At 34.4% G+C, this 21,171-nt stretch overlaps 1 protein-coding gene across 4 annotated transcripts in view; it reads left to right on the plus strand.

The window, feature by feature from the left end:
* Positions 1-21,171, plus strand: part of galnt1 (UDP-N-acetyl-alpha-D-galactosamine:polypeptide N-acetylgalactosaminyltransferase 1) — a 237,148-nt gene that overhangs the window by 202,373 nt on the left and 13,604 nt on the right. For all 4 annotated transcript variants that reach the window (XM_073926065.1, XM_682380.9, XM_073926067.1 and 1 more), the window contains 3 exons: positions 3,797-3,914; positions 6,717-6,897; positions 14,502-14,641. In XM_073926065.1, the coding sequence (XP_073782166.1) occupies positions 3,797-3,914; positions 6,717-6,897; positions 14,502-14,641 (439 nt within the window). The remainder of the gene's footprint in view (positions 1-3,796; positions 3,915-6,716; positions 6,898-14,501; positions 14,642-21,171) is intronic.

Raw genomic sequence — 21,171 nt, forward strand, 5'->3', positions numbered from 1 at the left:
ATTTATGTAAATTTGGCAAGTTGAACTGAGACATGGAGACATGTGGAAAATTGATTGACAATGGTCTACAGCCAATAAGGACGCAAAACACAATGAGCTGTAAAAAAAATAATAAAAGTAAGCATGTCAGACTGTATCTGCAAAACTGTAAGGCCGCGAAGGTGAGTTGCATTATAGCGAGGGATCATTGTATTACAAGTTTAGGCTTATATTACACAGATAAATCTCAAACATTACATAAAACATACTTGTACATTTTTAACACAATTTTAACATTTTTTAAAGCTAACACGATTAGTTTTTTTTTTAATTGCTTTCTTGCTACAAATTAAATTAAAAGTTTGAATTACTTTTTTCACTTTGGCGCTTGTCATATTGGGATTAGAAAAAATAAAAAAATTAAGTCCTATTTACCACATTGTTGTCAATGCAGACTTTTTTTCACTATAAAAAGTTATATTTGCAACTTCTGGGTTATATACAAAATTCCTGTTCACTCCAGCGACCGTTTACATTCTATGAGAATAAGGAATGTAACTCCACTAAAACAGTATTTAAACAGGTGAATGATAGCAACAGTTTCAAACTGTGCTTAAACAAGCTGATTACATGAAGTCTGGATTACGCAATCACTGGTAGCTGTAATTAGATTACTTTACAGTTTAAAATGCTCATAATCGGATTACTGTTACTTTAAATGGATTACATAATTGCATATTATTTACACAATGGCAGTAAAGCATTCTTAATTGGTTTTGTTCCTTTTTTCTCTTTTCTGATTTACATTCTAACAAATTTTCTAATTTTCTATTTTAATTTAATTATAAACCACTTTTGAACAGATATTTTATAGTGCAATCATCTTTTACAATTTTACAATATGTACTGTATATTTAATTAAATAAATGCAACCTTGGTGAACAGGAAAAGCATATTTTAAAACATTTAAAACTCCAAAATTTTGATCGGTAGTGTAACTGAGTAAACCGATTACATTACTAACCACAGTTTTCAGCAGAAACAGTTCAAGGCTAATATACCCACCACTGTTCTTAGAATATGCTGCAATAATTGAGTTGAAACAAAATATTTTTATACAATAATGCTGTTATACTGCATTCTTGATCAAATAAATGCCACCTTGTTGAACATTAGAGATTTACCAACTTCAAATGAATAAATCGTTGAAATAATTAAGATTATAAACTTCCACTCCTGTGGGAGTTTGGACAGATTCAGTAATAACTTTTTTCATGAGAAATGTTTATGCTCAATATAATCAGCTATATAGTGTTTACAAGAGTAACATTCATTATTCATCCGTTAAAAAATATTAAAATATTAATAATATTTCATAATATAGTCTTGTTTTGTTGAACAGACAAGAAAAAGACACACACACACACACACACACACATGTATATACACACACACACACACACATATATATATATATATATATATATATATATATATATATATATATATATATATTTTTTTTTTTTTTTTTTTTTTATTTATTTATTTTTTTTACAGTAACACATGCAAGCCTACAGACATATTTTGGCAAAGAAACAAAATGAAGGAAGAATATTGCTGGTCACAGTTTGACAAAGACAAGTTGATGCCAAACCAGTGCTGATGCTAATTGCTTCTGTCCTGGATCCATAAACACTTCTGTTTATTTGCACAGTTGGAGAAAGAAGCCACAAAATAAAACTTTCTAAAATGTGCACTGCTTTGGAAACAAGCCAGCCACTAGTCGGAGCATCAGGATTTTCTCTCCATCAGAGTATGCGCCGGCACCGCTCATAAACACAACAATAAGGCTATAGTTGTGATGATAGTGTACAATCAACATACCAAAATTTTCCATTTGTAAAATTACAGTTATTAATAGTTTCTAATACAAACAAATACAAAGATTTTCTTGATTTTTGCATAATGATAACTGCGCACCAAACTGAGGCTTTCATTTTATAGCTTATAAAACTGTTTGCAAATTAATGCAGTATCCTATGCAAACAACTAAATAATTATATGCTACAGTAGCCTTTACTTTACAAAAAATCAACATATGAACCTTGTCGGTGTCTTTAATTCATTACACACAGTGCACGAGCGAGAGAGGAAATAAAAGCACACAAGCTCTAAGGTAAAATCAGAAGCTCAAGACATAATGTTTCAAATAATAACTTCTATTAAAAATGTTGACAGAAGTTTATGATATAAAAATTACAGCGAAGCGTTAATTAACTGCATATTTTCTGTGGAGCAATAAATTTGAGGTAGACTGGTGGGGGAAAAAACAGTACTGTATGCTGGTTCTTAAAAAGGATTCAGTCAGTGTTTTCGTTTTGTGCTCTAAATTTGTCATTTAAGTGAAAAATATCTTGGGCAGGACTGTTTATTTTATTCTTTTTATTTAGTTTGTTCTTTTTTTCTATGCTGTTGGAAACACTGCAATTGCGTGAAGATGTTCTATTGTAAAAATGTTCGCATGTTAAAATAAATCAGTATTTTAAAAAGCAATAATTAATGTGTCAGACACAAAATAGACACATTAATTGTTATTTTTTAAAATAAATAATAATTTAATATTAATCTGACCAGTTCACGGTTAACAAGCGACAGTTGTCGGATCGCAAAATTAACCAAAATTAGTATCCCTAGTAAACATTACATGTACTTACTGTAATATTTACAGTTATACATAATCACATGCAACAACCCAAAACCAAACCCTAATTCTAAAAATGACAACTATAGATAACAGTTTTGTTCACATCATTCACATCAGCCCATGATATTGTTACATGTATAATAAGCCCACACTGTACAGTTTTCCAAAGAAATCATACAATGTGATGTAATTGCAGTTCAAACACTGCTTCTCTTTGGAGTCCAAATTCAAGTTCATCTCTTTTTTTTAAATGAGCTTAAGAAGATAAAAAGACGAGAAAAGGAATAGATATCACAAGTCAGATCTGAACTCATGGTGCATATACGAGCACCACAGCTGAGTGAAAATGTGTGTTAACCACAGGGCGATTTGTAAAGACTTTTTAAATGCAAATTCAACATTTATCTCTTTTCTTTTCCGGAAAGGTATTTTACGTGAAACTTACAACTGTGGAATATAAAAGTGTTTCTCCGGCCCTGAAGCTAAACACCGCAGTTAAAACACACGCAGACGAGGGGGAGCGTTAAATCCACACCAGCACTTTGCTCACCTCATAACTGCAGGAACACAGCAGCTCTTAGCCTTCTGCTGTTAAATATCTTCAGAGTCCCTGTGTTTTTCAGAGCTGCGCGGTTGTTTTATCACAACGTTCTGTCGCCACTTCGCTTTCTGTTTTTGCATTTTTTCCCCTCGCGATCTTATTTCCTTCGTCTACTTTTTACATCAGCGCCTGGTTCTCTGCATGAAAACAACTTGAGAGCATAACAACAACAGGTTCTTACTTGAGGAAAACATGACTGTGAATGAGACGTGCTGCAGGGGATGGATGGAAGGAAAACAGGAAAGAACAGAGGGTGCCTGCTGAGGGAAATGGACGAACGAGACTGAAAGATATTTAAAGAAGGATATGTTGTTGCCAAAATAGGCACATGTAAACATGTCATTTCTATTGAGGATCTGGTTCGTCTGAGTGACACGCGATGTGCTTGTTTGTGATGGAGTGAACAGGAGAGGAAGAGCTGCTTTTATGAGATATGATCATTCCCCTTAAGGGCCTGTTTTTGCAGCTTAGAATTAAACTTGTGTGTTTTGCTTTGTGTTTTTTTCCACTAGGACCCCGACAATGGCAGGTGGCCTCTTCTCCATAGACAGAGATTATTTCCAGGAGATCGGCACATATGATGCAGGAATGGACATCTGGGGAGGAGAAAACCTGGAGATCTCATTTAGGGTCAGTCTCACTGCTAATATCAGTCAACCACCATTGCAGATCCACTTCTTTATATATAGGTTCAGATTTACCAAACGGGGCAAATTTGCATGAGTTTGCAATTCCAAATTTCTGCAGATCATTTACAGACAATGCACAAAGACGTAACATTGTATTTGCATATTAACCTACCTGTATGTAAAAAGAACAGGGTTAATTTGTGTAGTGGCAAATAAGCAGAGCTAGTGCTCTTAATGTGCAGTTGATTTACTATGACAAGACACAGCGCAATATATATTTAATTCTCCCCTCAGGGTAAAGGTAGGCTAGACAGTTATGTGTGTTAAGAAATGAATCAGTGTTTAGAATGTCAAAGTTTGTGTTATTTAATAAATGCTATGGTACACATATTGCACATATTGTAGTTTTATTTCATTCAGTCATATTTATTTGGTGGCACAGTGTGTAGCACATTCACCTCACAGCAAGAAGCTCGTTCAAGTTCAAGCCTCGGCTGGGTCAGTTGGCATTTCTGTTTGGAGTTTGCATGTTCTTCTTGTGCTCACGTAGGTTTCCTCCTGGTGCTCTGGTTTCCCCCACAGTCCAAAGACATGTGGTACAGGTGAATTGGGTATGCTAAAATTGACCCTGTATGAGTGTGTGAATGAGTGTGTATGGATGATTCCCAGTGATGGGTTGCGGCTAGAAAGGCCTCTGCTGTGTAAAAGATATGCTGTATATGTTGGTGGTTCATTGGTGTGGAGATTAATAAGGGACTAAGCCGAAAAGAAAATGAATGAATAAATATATTTATTTGATTTTTGGCCAAGAATAGGCATATTCCTAAATAGATAAGCTTAATATACTGTAAGTGACAACAAGACAATAGCTATGTTTCCATCCAAAGATGGAAATAAAAGTTATGCGCATTACTGGAATATTGCATGAAAGATGTGCGAATAAAGTAGCGTTTTCAATCCAAGTAGTCAAAGAGAACAAATTTGTCACTTCCTGATTAACTGGCGCCAAATATCAAAACTGAATTTGCTGTGGTAGAAAAGGTTGCTTGAATCTTTTCCATATTTAATAAATTACTTGCACTTTAGAAGACAATGCCCACACACGATGAACACGTGGTGGCGTTTGAAGGCATCATACACAGAGCGCAGACGCTCTTGACAGTTCTGGAGGTGATTATTAATATAATAACACTAATACTGGTGTTTTAGAATGACCAAAACAACATTTCAGATCTTTTACAATGTGGTCAGCCTGCTGGTTTGGTTATTCACGCACATTTTTATCATCACATGATCTCTAATAACAAAATCACATGACTTTTTCAATGCACATACTTGAATTTGTTCGGTAAAAGTGTTTCTATCATAATTTATGCAAATCTTTTCTTATTGAATAAAAAGTTTATCCTACTCAGTTATGCGCATACATTTTTTATGGGCATTTGCTAAATTTATGCGTATCTCGGCGATTCCATCAACCATTTTTTTTTTTTTTGAGAATGTCCAAAATACAAATAAAAATAGGTGGAAACGTAGCTAATGACAAACATCTTTTACATACAAAGGTGAAAGGCTTCTGTGTTTGTTAGTTAATCATCTTGCACGGTTCATTTAAACATTCCCCTCGCATAATGTTTGTGTCTGACTGGGAAACAAATGCATATTCAGTAATGTCGGGTGCAAAAATAGCTGTAATCCATGCATTTTCAGTGCTAAGTCTTCTCTGCATGTGATTAGTATATACTGACAGTACTGTTTTAATGGCAAACAAACATTTTATTAGTAATTCTGTCCCATATACAGTACACTACCTGACAAAAGTCTTGTCGTCAATCTAAACTTGTAAGAGCAACAAATAATAACTTGACTTATAGTGGGTCATTTCGAAAAGTGGCAGAAGGTAGATTTTTCTCATGAATCATCTGTTGAACTGTATCCCGATCATCACAAATACTGGAGAAGACCTATTGAAATGTACATGGACTTAAGATTCTCACAGAGATCAGTCAAGTTTGGTGAAGTAAAAGTCATGATTTCTGGTTTCATTCAGTATAAGGGGGTGTGCGAGAGATCTGCAGAGTGGATGGCAACATCAACAGCCTGAGGTATCTAGACATTTGTGCTGCCCATTACATTACAAACCACAGGAGAGGGCAAATTCTTCAGCAGGATAGCGCTCTTCTCATACTGCAGCCTCCACATCAAAGTTCCTGAAAGCAAAGAAGGTCATGGTGCTCCAGGATTGGCCAGCCCAGTCACCAGACATGAACATTATCGAGCATGGGGTAAGAGAAAGGAGGATGCATTGAAGATGAATCCAAAGAATCCTGATGAACTCTGGGAGTCCTGCATGAACACTTTCTTTGCCATTCCAGATGACTTTCTTAATAAGTTATTTGAATCATTGAAGAGATGTATGGATGCAGCCTCCCAAGCTCATGGGAGTCTTACACAATATTAATTATTTTTCGACTGCACCATGACTTTATATTCAAAACTGTACATTATTTCTGTTAAGTGACAAGACTTTTTTTTCAAAGCAAAGTCAGACCTTACTGTCCTAATGAAATAATAAAAATTGCAATCATGATCATATTTTATTTTGGTGAAATAAGTGTTATCTAGAGGCCTTTGCCTTTCATATAAGCCACTTCTGATACCAAAGGATCAACTAGAAGTAAAGTTATTATGTGCTGATCTTAAAACTTGGAAAGGTGACAAGACTTTTGTCAGGTAATGCACTGATGTTACTACTGATGAATAATTTTTGCTTTGAGAGCTAATCTTTATCTGTGTTTATCAGATTTGGCAGTGTGGCGGGACGCTTGAGATTGTCACATGTTCTCACGTCGGTCACGTGTTTCGTAAAGCAACGCCTTACACGTTCCCTGGTGGAACTGGGCAAATCATCAACAAGAACAACAGACGGCTGGCAGAGGTCTGGATGGACGAGTTCAAGAACTTCTTCTACATCATCTCACCTGGTCAGTAGCATTTACATGCCTGGACACAAACATATGTTACACACTTTTACTATGTAGTATAATGTAGAGCTGATTTTTTACAAAGCACATCAGTAAAGCAGCATTCGCAACAGAGTTACTAGAACCATGAAGCTACTGACTGTATGACATGTTTGCACTGCAGGAACTAAGTAGGAATTTAGTCCTAGTAATGGCATTTGCTGGAAGTAAATTAGCTCCTACTTAGGAACAGGGTCTAATCCAGCACAATAGGAACTACAGGGACTAAGTTTATTTGCATGGCATACGAAACACAGACAGACAGTATTTTAAAGTGTTATAAGACAGAAAGTTAATGTTATCATTGACTGTGTCTGTTGCACTGGGTTGTATTCTCAGGCTTGATGATATGTAGCACTACAAGTTGATTTAGTTTTCCTTTTTTCTGGTTCAATTACATAAACATTTCTATTATCCTAGAACGTGCATGTGTGATCCTGGAGCACAAGCCATTATATTGCACAATCAGTGTTATATTTGTGTATTTTTATAGAATTTTCATTTATGCGGAAAAATAATTATTAAAATAAAAAAAGAACATGATTCATGAAGATTTTCTTGTAAATGTTCTACTGTAATTATATCAAAACTGCAGGTTTCATACAGTCATGAAAAACCCAGAAAAGTCATGGAATTTTGGCATGGCATTTTTTAGGCCTGGAAAAGTTTTGGAAAACTGAAAAACCCACAAAGTTTTGGAAAAGTCATGGAAATTAGTTTAACAAATGTCCGTATACTTAAATATAGGTTAGTTGTCTTTACTTCTTTTCTGTCCATGGTCAAACACATGCTCTCACATTATTAGTGCTGTGTGAACATTATCTAAATACATTTGAAATAGATATAAAGATTAATTTAAACTAAATAGATTGTTGCATGTTTTATGGTATGCTGTAATAACTTTAAACATGGATAGTTTTACTTATTATTTACCATGTATACTTAGACATTACATGAAACTTTAGGTCATGAAAATTTGCTTGAAAGTGCTGGAAAAGTCATTAAATTTTAGTAGTAAAAATGTGTATGAACCCTGTAACCCAACCTTTAATCATTATTCTGCATTGCTAAGCATTTCAGTTAGACAGCTTTAAAAATATTTTTTCTTAATGTTTAGAATACTTTGAACCTTCAGATTTCAGAAATTCAATAGTTGTATGTCAGCCAAATATTATCCTATCCTAATTAACCACACATCAGTTGAAAGCTTACTGTATGTATTCATCATGTATATGTAAATCACAATATCCAAAATTTTAAAACCTATGACTGGTTTTGTGGTCCATGGTCCAAGTTCATATATATACCTAGTACGAAAGCCCTTTAATTTGACTTTTGCACAAGGTCTGATATATATTGTTGAAACAAAACAGTACTTGTACAGTAAGTCAAACAGGTTTTTATAACTTCATTCAGAAATATTGTCAAACCACAGCACCGTTCAGTTGATTTTTCAATCTGGAAAATAATTGTAGGTACACAAATGAGTGTATAAAGTGAGTGTATATACTTACAATGTAGAGGTGTGTAAAATGTTTATAAAACCTTGCAATGTTGTCATATCTTAGAAAAAACAAAGACTTGCACTTTCAGAAATATACAGGTAAATATACTACATTTTTTTCCCCAAAGCAATGTTTATAAAACAATTACCACCAATTTCATTTGAATTAAATTTGTTTAAACTTGATAAATGTTGTTTTTGTGAATGCCATCATTCAGAAATATTGTCAAATTTCCAATAAGCATTAGCCCAAGGTAAAGCTAAACATGAATAAGAATTATAAATGTGTTACTTGAGTCCTCCCACTCAGTAAATCATTTTAACAGCGTTCACAACTATAGGAATGAAATAATGAACCATAAATAGTAGTGATGATTATTATACACAATATTTATGAATTAAATCAAGCCTAAACAAGTGTCTCTCTCATTTTGCATCAATCCAAATGTGTGCCTGACAGGTTTTGCATGCTTGATGTTAATCGCGTTACATAAGTTGCTTTAGAATGTACAGTTGATGTCAGAATTATTAGCCCCTCTAAATTATTTGCTGTATATTTTTTCCTCAATTCCTGTTTAACGGAGAGAAGATTTTTTTCAACACATTTCTAAACATAATAGTTTTAACAACTAGATTCTAATATAGTTTAGTTTTTTTTATTTTATCTTTGCCATGATGACAATGCATAATATTTTGCTAGATATATTTCAATATACTAGCATTCAGCTTAAAGTGCTTAAACTTGAAGACTTAACTAGGTTAATTAGGTTAATTAGGCAAGTCAGGGCAATTTGTTCTGTAGACAATTAAAAATAATAATAATATTAATCATGATATTGACCTTAAAATACTTTTTAAAAAAATTTAAAACTTGTTTTTTTTAGCCGAAATAAAATGAATAAGACTTTCTCCAGAAGCAACAATATTATAGGAAATACTGTGAAAAATTCCTGAAAAATGTTAAATAGAATTTGGGAAATATTTATTGCATATAGCTAATATTACCCTTTATGACAATTGTGAGGGGGTGAATTATTTTTTAACTCATCCATTTTGTTTTTATTAACTTTTAATAAGTCTGCATAATTAAGGGCATGGCCACTTGAGGGACAGCTAAGTCTTGCTGCTTGGTGCAGTCAATTGCATTTTGTAATTATTTCCTGCAATTATCAGATACTATACCATGCTGTGTGCACTTAATTGTGCTCACAAACCGTTCAAGTTGTCTCCATGTCCTAGGTGAATGAAATTACATACTTAAATACCATCTCTATAAATGTATTTGTATTATTTAAGACCCTTTATCATTTATAATTTTCTTTAGTACTGTAATACACTCTAAAATCTGACAGACTGATTAGCTGTAGGCTATAAAACATCTGAAACGTTGTCATACAGTGTTATAGCCCTGCATTTACTAACACAGACTGTATTTGAAGTATTTGGACGTAATTAGTGATTTCCTCCTGTAGAAAACGTCATGAGAACAATGTTTAGTGGCTCAATGTCTCACAACAGCAATTTTTATAAGACTAAACACTCTATTGATAAAGTGTACGACCAAGCAAAAGTGGTCAGAACACAAACGAGCCACAGGTCTTGAAGTATTAAGCGTTTCTCCCAAAGAAAAGCCCGACTAAGCAAAATGCTAGCAGGCGTCTGTAGCTCCGCTCACGCTCCGCCTCTTTGCCCTTGTTTGGTGTCCTGTGGTCGGTGCGATGACACACGAACAAAATGACCACGGTTGGCCTGCGTGTAGCTTCTTTTGCATTATTCAGAAACTTATGGGTGACATCACAGATACTGTGTTCATATCTTCTACAGTCTATGATAATAACATACAATGTTGTCATATCATAGAAACAACAAACACTCACACTTTCAGAAATGTACAGGTAAATATACTACAACTTTTTCCCCCAAAGCGACTTATATGAAACATTTACTGCCAATTTCATTTTAATTAAATTTGTTAAAACTTAATAAATGTGTGTTGTGTGAATGGTAATTTCTGAATACAGCTGCATTTAAAGAATATGTGAGGTTCACTAAAATACAGCCTATTTTGCTTTTTTTTTTAATCCAACTAAGTTTCAGGAGGCTAATGTAAGTTCCTTAAAGTTCCTTACTGAAGTCAAGTAAAAAGATTTCAACATCTGTTTTTTTAATATCAGGCATGTCTCACAGTAGGCTGCATTTTGACAATCAAAAACATCAACTGATTTGGATGTTAAAGGGATAGTTCATTTAAAAAACCTGAAACGCTTTGACTATTTTTTTAACCTTCCCTTGATCTAAACTAATAAAAGTTTCTTCTGGTGAAGATATTTTGAAGAATGTTCCTTTTATGTAAGTCAGTTGGCTAAAAGAGAAGAAAAAAAACTCATGTCCCTTCTGTCTCAGTATGTGTGTGTGTCTTTTTAAAGTGCCGTGTGTGTGTGTTATCAGTGCTCCTGGGCACTCGAGCCGTATTGACTCCGAAGGAGAATGCTGGATAATAGATATTAATGTCACTGTCAATAGTGTCCAGTGCAGCTCAGAGCGATGTGTGTGACTGTGTGTGTTGTGTGTTATTCTTTCCCTTCTCTACACAAAGGCTTCTGTAGACTCTTTCCTGATTGTTAGTGCTGCGAGGCAAGTGCTTGAACAAAAACCATAACCATAAACATTAAACTTTGTCTTTTAGCGATTGTGCTACAGACATGAATGAATCTGCTTGTGGAGGAGAAGTGTGCGGTTACGTTTCTAAGCTATCAGACAGTGTTTTATCTGGGGAGCAAAACAAAAATGGTTTCACTGAAGGCGAGATCTTAACTGAATCTGTATCTGAACTGTAAGGGGTTTTGTGTGTGTGTTTTTAAACTGTCAGTATTTTGAGCATATATTTTTACTTTATAATTTTTAACTTTATTTTACTGTGTGTTTGTATAGTTAGTTTGTGTTTTATAGTCAGCGTTTTTGTCTTTTGAAGAGATTGTTCAGCTTAGTCAATATTTTACACTTAAAATGTTTCTGTTTTTTGTCTTTTATCTTAATATGTATCTTACAGTGTATTTTTACTATTTAATTGATAAGGAAATTCAAAGTCAAACCAAATTTTCAAATGATAATCCTACTATGGTTAGATATGGAAATTATGTTATTTAGTAAGCCTATACGATATTGGGAAAAATGACATTGCAATATATATTTTTCTGCAATACATATTACAATATTGAGTATAATTGTACCAGATGTAGAATAAACTGCTCAATATGGTAAGTATTCATAATTTTAGATTGATTGGGATGATTTTATAGGGAAATGCAACTGCATAAAATATAATAAACCAATCACAAGCATAGACAAATACCATACAGCATAGATCTCAAACCCGATTCTTGGAGGGCCGCAGCACTGCAGTTTTGCTCCAACTGTAATCAAACACAGCTGATCCAACTACACAAGGTGTTCAACACTACTAAAGACTATTAAGCAGGTGTGAGTTGGAGCTAAACAGCGCAGAGCTGCAGTCCTCCAGGAATTGAGTTTCAGACCAATGCTATTCAGCAAAGATACAAATTAAACCGTATTTTGTGGATTTCTGGAAGTCTAGCAGTATTCAGGTGCAAATATTATAATCAAATGTAAAATGTCCAGGTATAGTCTTCATCATATTTATACATAAATATAATTGCAATTTATTTTTAAAGTTACAAACATGATAATTTTGTGCGTCTGAATGCTCCACATTGCAGATCCTGCAATGTGACTATTGCAGATGTGTACATTGCGATATCAATTCTGAAACAATGTATTGTGCAGCCCAATTATTTAGTTATACATTTATATTCATTCATTCATTCATTTTCTTGTTGGCTTAGTCCCTTTATTAATCTGGGGTCACCACAGCGGAATGAACCGCCAACTTATCCAGCACGTTTTTACACAGCATATGTCCTTCCAGCAGCAACCCATCTCTGGGAAACATCCACAAACACTCATTCACACACACTCATACAGTACGGACAATTTGGCCTACCCAATTCACCTCCACCGCATGTCTTTGAACTGTGGGGGAAACCGAAGCACCCGGAGGAAACCCACGCAAACACAGGGAGAACATGCAAACTCCACACAGAAACGCCAACTGAGCCGAGGATCGAACCAGGGACCTTCTTGCTGTGAGGCAACAGCACTACCTACTGCGCCACTGCTTCAACATATATTTATATAATATAGTTATATCATGCATAGTTGTTTGTATGTAGGTTTAATTAAATATAGTTTTGTTTCATTTTCATTTAACTAATTTTAGGTTAGCCGTTGCCAGCTCATCTTCATTCATTCATTCATTTTCTTAACGGCTTAATCTGGGGTCGCCACAGCGTAATGAACCACCAACTTATCCAGCGTGTTTTTACACAGTGGATGCCCTTCCAGCCGCAACTCATCCCTGGGAAACAGCTCATCTTATATTTCTATTTTATTTGAATTCAGCTCTATTTATAATAATAATAATAATAATAATAATAATAATAAATAATATAATAAATAAACAAATTACTATTTTTTATTGTTTTAGTTTTATGATTAATACTACATTTAAAATAGCCTCAGTTCAGTTAGTTGCCCAAACAAGAAGTCAAATTTTCAGTTAAGTAATAATTAATGTCTTTTTCTATTTAAAATTAAACTTTTTTTTTTACCTTTTTTAATCACCAGACACTGTGACTAGTAGTTTTCCAGCGTTACTAGCCACTTGCAATTTTCACTAGCCACAAGTTTGTTGTTGGGAAAACATATTTTATATGCATAGATTTGACTGACATGCTAAAATTACTTGATCGTTAATTACATTTTTTTTGTGTGTGTTTTGTGACCTTGCTCAATGAGCATGAGCAAATGGGTTGTGGTTTTATAGTGCCACATTGCAATTAGTTTTATTCCACATGACTTTTTAGGAATTTTTAGGATTTATCATTTTTGTCTCTGTTCACTACAAACTTTATATTTAACAAAAATGTTCTTAAAAAACAATTGACATTTAAAAAATATATATTGTTATGTATCTAAAGCTAGTCTGTCCAGGCTAAATGTCCCAGATCACTAGTTAACTATACATAAATGTTAAACTATACATAAATGTATACAAAAAAAGAGTTAATCTCCTATTAAAACAATGTTTTTGTAAAGGGTGATAACTAAACCATTAATAAAAATTACTGTAAGCAAATGAAAAACACACCGTTTACAATAATGAGAGGATAATCACGTGCACACAGTTAATGTTAGGGTCATTAATAATCTGTTCAAAATATGGAAAAGCGAAAAAGCAAAAGCAAAAGCGGCAACCACTGCCGCTTACAAAAAATCTTGAGCTTTTAAAAATAGCAGGACTGTGCATGCATGAGAACCTTTTTTTCAGTCATGCAAAGAAACACGATGCATCACTTCAGCTGTGCATGCGACACTGTCGTCAGTGAGCGAGGATCACTCTCATTTGGTATTCACCTGCTTTCTTTTACTCGCGCCAACACCTATCAGTGCGGCTAAAGAAAGCAAAAGAAAGCAGGTGAATACCAAATGAGAGGATGATCAGCAAATGTTCGGCTGCCATTTATAAATATATATATATATATATATATATATATATATATATATATATATATATATATATATATATATATATATATATATATATATATATATATGTATATATAAATGGCAGCCAAACATTTGCTGTTAAACAACATTGAATGCAATCCATTGAATGTGTTAGTTATATTCCTCACATCTATTCATATTTTACTATGTCTTTATTATTGTTGAAAAAATCCAAAATGGAAAAAAAAACTCTTCATACTCCTCAACATGCATATTTAACAGTAATTTTTGTTGACAAGGTTAACAATGCTACTTAGCAACCTCCCCAAACACCCTACAAACCACTTAGTGAAACATTAGCACTGCACAGCAAGAGCCTCTCGGAACACCTTAACGAGCCCTCACAACACCATCAAATCTGAATGCCTGGGTTTATTTACCATATTGCATTCCTGCCTGTGTTTGTTTGTTGCAGGTGTGACGAAAGTGGATTATGGAGACATCTCAACCAGAACATCCCTGAGACAGAGACTGCAATGCAAGCCCTTCTCCTGGTACCTGGAAAATGTCTACCCAGACTCACAGATACCACGCCACTACTACTCACTGGGAGAGGTTTGTATCTCTGTCTTAGACACACACATGTTGGTATTGGTGCTTTATGAGGTGATTTAATGTATTTTATACTGTAAAAAGTAATTGTCATTTGGCCATAGCCTACCCCCACCCCTAAACCCCAACCTTCAAATTTTGTATGTCAAAAGACCTTGTTAAGTGGGACTTTTAAGCATTTTGAATTACGAGGACACACCACATGTCCTCATAAACCACCTCAATGTTAAACATTTCTTGTAAACTACCAAATCCTATCCACACACACTAGCACACACTTTTACAGCTATCAGGATGTCCCATATACAAAATGATTTTTATACTACTGTAGACTGTATATTCTATCAATTCACTCAACTAAAAATACCACCTTTTTCATATTTAAAACTCTTCATTCTGTGTGATTTATAAGCCATTTTAAAAGTCTACACCCAAGGACAAAATAAATTGGTATTGCTATACTTGTGGGGACATTAAAGAAAGGAATAGAAGGAACATAAGTAAACAAACAGGTCACTGCATAGTATGTATGCCTCAGTATAGTAAAGGGGACACTATACTGTCAGTGAGGGATGAGACATTGGTCGGATGAGATGCTGAACCAAGGTCCTGACTCTCTGTGGTCATTAAAAATCCAATGGCACTTCTCGTAAAGACTAGGGGTGTAACCCCGGCGTGCTGGACAAATTTTCTTCAAAGGTCCTTACCAATTATGGCCTCCCAATCATCCCCATCCACCGAATTGGCTCTATCACTGTCTCTCCACTCCACTAATAGCTGATGTGTGGTGAGCGCACTGGCGCCGTTGTCCTGTGGCTGCCGTCACATCATCCAAGTGGATGATACACACTGGTGGTGATGTGGATAGACCCCTCTCATGATTGTGAAGCGCTTTGGGTGTATGGCCATACGTGATAAATGTGCTATATAAATACATGTTACATTACATTTGTAGTGTTAAAGGGTCACGAAACACCAAAACACATTTTTGGAGCTGTTGACAGTCGTATATGTGTCCCACACTGCTAAAAACACTATTAGGACACATATATTTAACTAAAAAGTGTAAATTGGTTGTTTTTGCGTTATTTCAAGCAAATTCGTACTTCCGGTTTGAAACGAATTTTTGAAGCTGCGTCACGGCCATGACATAATAGCGTTGTTTTCCAGCATGCAGACTGGATGTCTGTGCCAGAGTGTGTCTTATTACGTCTTACAGTGTGATGCATTAATGCATGAGTAAGGCTTGATTCAAACCAATCAGCACGCTCTATTGTGCAACTTCATTAATATTCAATTCCTGTCACAGTGTTTAGACGACACTCACACCACGTTGTATTGGCAAAACAAGCGTGAAGTGTTGCTTTTGTAGTTTGCTGCAGTTAAGTTTCGTTTCATTTTCTCTCTGTGAGAGCTCAGACTCACGTGTGGATTAACAGTGTACACGACGCTCGACAACAATAACTTACGTGTCTAAGGAGGAACATTGTTTACCTGAGAGTTGTTCTCATCTGCAAACGCTGAGATCCGGTTCGCTTTAGTCTCCTCTTAATAAAGACACGGCTCTAGTTGCTGGTGATTGTCCTGTCTCTACAGATTTGATAAGTGAGCGACCAGCGCTCTTTGTTTATTCAGTTTGTTCGTATCAAACTAAGTTAACCATTGCACCGAGTGTAAACATGTTAGCACCACAACCAAACTTTAACCTCGTGTAGGGTTTTCACCGCATTTAGTGACCGGAATAACACACGCGGCTTTCTGATGCTACCTGCCGTGTGCATCTAAGTTTCCGGGAAATGCGGAGGTTTTTTTTCTCTCGTTCGCCGTGCGGTATCAAACATTGCATGAAAAATACACGCTTAGAGCAGTTCCTCGAATCAAATATCTCGTTTGTCGCGAGGGGCATGAATGAATTCCCTGAATCAAAGAGCCAAACTGCAGTTAAAGTCCAACATTTAATAATTTGGAAAATAATTTGACTACAGATGTCCATGTAGGTTAAACACCATCACTTTCTACTGTGTGTGTGTGGGTGTATTTTGACTCTGAAGCTCGCGCGTGCCCAAATAGACACTCCCACACCATCCCACTTTTCTTCCTCCGACACTCCCCCCTAAACAGAGCTGGACACGCCCACTTTTCTGACTTTTTCCAAAGTAGAGGTGTGAAAACACCCTGCTAAAACGAGGGGGTTTCATGGCCCTTTAATTGTCAATTACATTATTAATGAGTTAGACAGTAACACAAGTGACAGTTTTAAACATTTTCAACAAAAATCTGATTTGCTGGAATAAAATGCTAAGAGGACATGGCACTAATTAAATCATGATTAATACACTGTTAAAACACGGTGGCTCAGTGGTTAGCACTGTTGCCTCACAGCAAGAAGGTCTACTGGTTCAAGTCCTAGCTGTGTCAGTTGTCATTTCTGTGTGGAGTTTGCATGTTCTCCCTGTGTTCACATGGGTGTTGTTCAGGTCAACTGAATATATTAAATTGGCCATAGTGCATGTGTGTAAATGAGTGTCTATGGATGTTTCCCAGTGTTGGGTTGCAGCTGAAAGAGCATTCGCTTTGTAAAACATATATAAGCTGACAGTTTATACTGTTGTGGCAACCCCTGAATTGACTTGATTTGATTTATTTATTTTCGAACAGAAATATCATACATAAAATATCATGAACAAAAAATACATTTCAACATGGTTGAAAATGGCATGGGACGAAGCACAAGCTTATTATTTTCCCACCCCATTACCACATACATTATTCTTCTTTATCTAATTTATTTTTTTTACTTATCCTTTTGGCAACTATATGTTTGATTCCATTTGTATTTTTACGTTTTGTAACAGATCCCCCATAAAAAAATTTTAAAAATTATTTCTTTAATAATATATATGTAGACAACTTTATAAATTGATTATTATCCTGACATTGTTTGAGAGTCTAATCGAGACTGTTCCATAATTTTACAACCAAACTTTTTAAAGTTGTCCTTGTTTGCGACCTCCTGAAATTTTGTTCTTCTTTCAGATTATATCCCTCTTGTCTTTCTTTAATAATGATGAATAAAGGCACTAAGCCAAAGGAAAATTAACGAATAAATTTTGACGTTTAAGAAAATTACAAAGATTCAAATATTTTCTCAGAGAAAACACTGTGCTTCAGAACTTGTCAATCTTGATATCTTGAATAGTTGTAACTGATAGGCCTTAAAAGTAAAGTATGGCACAGTAAAATAATTCATTCAAGAGTTATGGAGAGATATTTCATAAGACAATTTTTTTAAACAATTTACATTTTCATTTGCCAGCTGTTTTTGTGCAAAGAAATGAGAAAGGCATTAGGTAACTCATCATAAAGACGCTAAGCTCACAAGAACTGCTACTAATACTACATTTCTGATATTGTTAGCGAAACAAGAGCTAAAGTAGAGAGAAAATAGTACATTTATTTATTTTAGTCATGTTAATGGAAGAGATGCGTTTTCATTTCCTTTTAAATGTTGCCAATTTTGTGCTAGAATTAAGAAAATTACTTTTTGTGGGCTTTTATAACAAAATAACAATAATCAATCAATCAATAATTAACAAACTGTCTGTCTGTTTTACTGACTGACTGACTAACTGAAAGTTTGGATTACACAATAATGCATGATTATGATATTTAAAAAAATTTACTGACTAATCCGGAAAAGAAATCACAATTCTACAGCTATACACTTCTTTATTAATAATATTCATAACAATAATCAATTTTTATGCCCTGTAACATCTTGCGATCCATGACAATGAGTGAGAAATTATTCAAATAATAAGCTGATAGAAATAATAACACCAAATATATCTATAGAATCACCCATACAGGCGCTGGAAAAGGGAAATCAATGCATAGTGAGATAAACACATCTGTGTGAGCGCAGCGCAGGTGTGAATTAGCGAGGAGCGTTCTTTTTCTCAGGGTTGACGGTGTCACAGGAATTGATCAGCTTTTTTCTTGGTCCCAGTAACTGTGTTTGGAAAATGAGAGACACTTATTCTGTCTCCCTCTGTCATCGTCCTGCTTCCTGCTTCGTCTCTCACCCTTTCGTTCCATCTGTCCATCGATGCTTCTCTCGTTTTCAGACATTCTTATGAATAAAACATGCATGTCATCTCTGATGTCTGAAGCTCGCTGAGAATGGAGTCTGTCTGTTCTTCTGGCTGGTTAAGGCTCTATCTCTCCTTGCGCTGTCCGTGGTTCATTTTCTTTTAGCTCATCTTTGTCTCTCCTTGCCACTGATGGTGACATTGTGAAGTGTTAAGCAGGACACAGAGAGAATAATGCAGGGAGGAAATGATGTCACTGAAATGCAGCATGTGTAGCCACTAAATAGCGCCTGATCGTAAAGCTCTGCGTTGCTGGTCAACAAAGTGGAGATGTTTTTCTTAATTATTTAAGAATATATATTATAAAGAGATTTTGCAGTGATATTTTGTTTTGCTGTGATATACAGTTGAAGTCAGAATTATTAGCCCCCCTTTGAATTTTTTTTCTTTTTCAAATATTTCCCAAGAAATGTTTAACAAAGCAAGAAAAGCAAGAAAATTTTCACAGCATGTCTGATAATATTTATTTCTTCTGGAGAATTTTTTTTTTCATTTTGGCTAGAATAAAATCAGTTTTAATTTTTTTAATAAACATTTTAAGGTCTAAATTATTAGCCCCTTTAAGCTATACATATATTCGATAGTCTACAGAACAAACAATTGTTATACAATAGCTTGCGTGATTACCCTATCCTGCCTAGTTAACCTTATTAATCTAGTTAAGCCTTTAAATATCACTTTAAGCTGTATACTAATATCTTGAAAAATATCTAGTTGAATATTATTTAATCATCATGGCAAAGATAAAATAAATCAGATATTAGAGATGAGTTAATAAAACTATTGTTGTTGAAAAAAATCTTCTCTTTGTTAAACATAAATTGGGGAAAAAATAAACAGGGGGGCTAATAATTCTGACTTCAACTGTATATTGCGTTTTGAATATTATTCCACCAGAAAATTTGAATAGCTCTATTTGGAAAAATGTCATTAATTTAGAAAAAATTGGGATGATCAAGTCTTTTTCTGTTCATAGCATCTACAAAAAAATACAAAAATAAATTACACACATATATTAATAAATAAACGTAAAATAAACAGGGCTTTATGGTTTTCTGAAAAGTGTAACAATATTCAAGTACAGAAATTGAACAATGAAATATAAAATAACATTTTCATCATTGTATATTTAATAAATAGACTAATCCTGCAATGTGACTATTGCAGAGACACACATTGCGATATCGATGCTCAAACGTTATATTGTTTAGCCCCAATATATGTAATGAAATATACTATAATATAAATGACCATTTTGAAATAATGATTTAGCAATCTACTACCACTACTGCAGTCAGTTAAATTATCACATAGCCTAATATAAATATAAAATCAACAGTTAAAGTCTGAATTATTAGCCCGCCTATTTATTTTCTCCCATATTCTGTTTAATGGAGAGATGTTCTTAGCACATTTCTAAACATAATAGTATTAATAACTCATCTCTAATACTGATTTATTTATCTTCACCATGATGACAGTAAATAATATTTGACTAGATAGTTTTTAAAACACTTCTATACAGCTTAAAGTGACATTTAAATCTAATAAATTACAAAATAATTAATAATAACTTATAAAACTTTCTCCAGAAGAAAAAAATATTATCAGAAATACTGTGAAAATGTCCTTGCTGTGTTAAACATCATTTGGGAAATATTTAAAAAAGAAAAAAAAATTCAAAGGGGGCTAATAATTCTGACTTCAACTGTATATATAAAAACTATATATATATAAACTTGGCCTAAACAGTAAGCTATGAGACAGACAGACAAAAATATACATGTATGTATTACACAGTTATTTTTAATCTTCACTTCAACAATTTCATTGATTCCTAAAATCAATCTTTTACTCTGTGCCTATTTCTAGCTGCTTAAAAGCATTAGTGCAGTTCTTCCTGCTGTTCTGCTGAACTAATTCACTCAACTGCATAGTCTGCAGGCTTTTATTAATTGTTTTATTTAATTGTTCACAAATGAGTTACTCATTTGTATCAGTCTGAAACAGAACAGATTTAGCAGAAAAAAATCTAAGAAAAACAAATGTAGTAAAATGTATTCTGCTGATTAATGTAATTATTGTATATTTAATACCCTTAAAATTTTACTTTGAGTGAGACGGTGGCTAAGTGGTTAGCAAGAAGGTTGCTGGTTCAAGTCCCAGCTGGGTCAGTTGGCATTTCTGTTTGAAGTGTGCATGTCCTCCTGTGTTCACATGGGTTTCCTTTAGGTGAATAAAATTAATTAAATTGGTCATAGTGTATGTGTGTGAAAGAGTGTGTATGGATGTTTCCCAGTACTGGGTTGCAGCTGGAAGTGTAAAGCATACACTGGATAAGTTGACGGTTTATTCCGCTGTGGTAACCCCTGACGATTAAAG

This window comes from Danio rerio, chromosome 16 (genome assembly GCF_049306965.1).
Source record: "Danio rerio strain Tuebingen ecotype United States chromosome 16, GRCz12tu, whole genome shotgun sequence".
NCBI classification, from domain to species: Eukaryota; Metazoa; Chordata; class Actinopteri; order Cypriniformes; family Danionidae; genus Danio; species Danio rerio.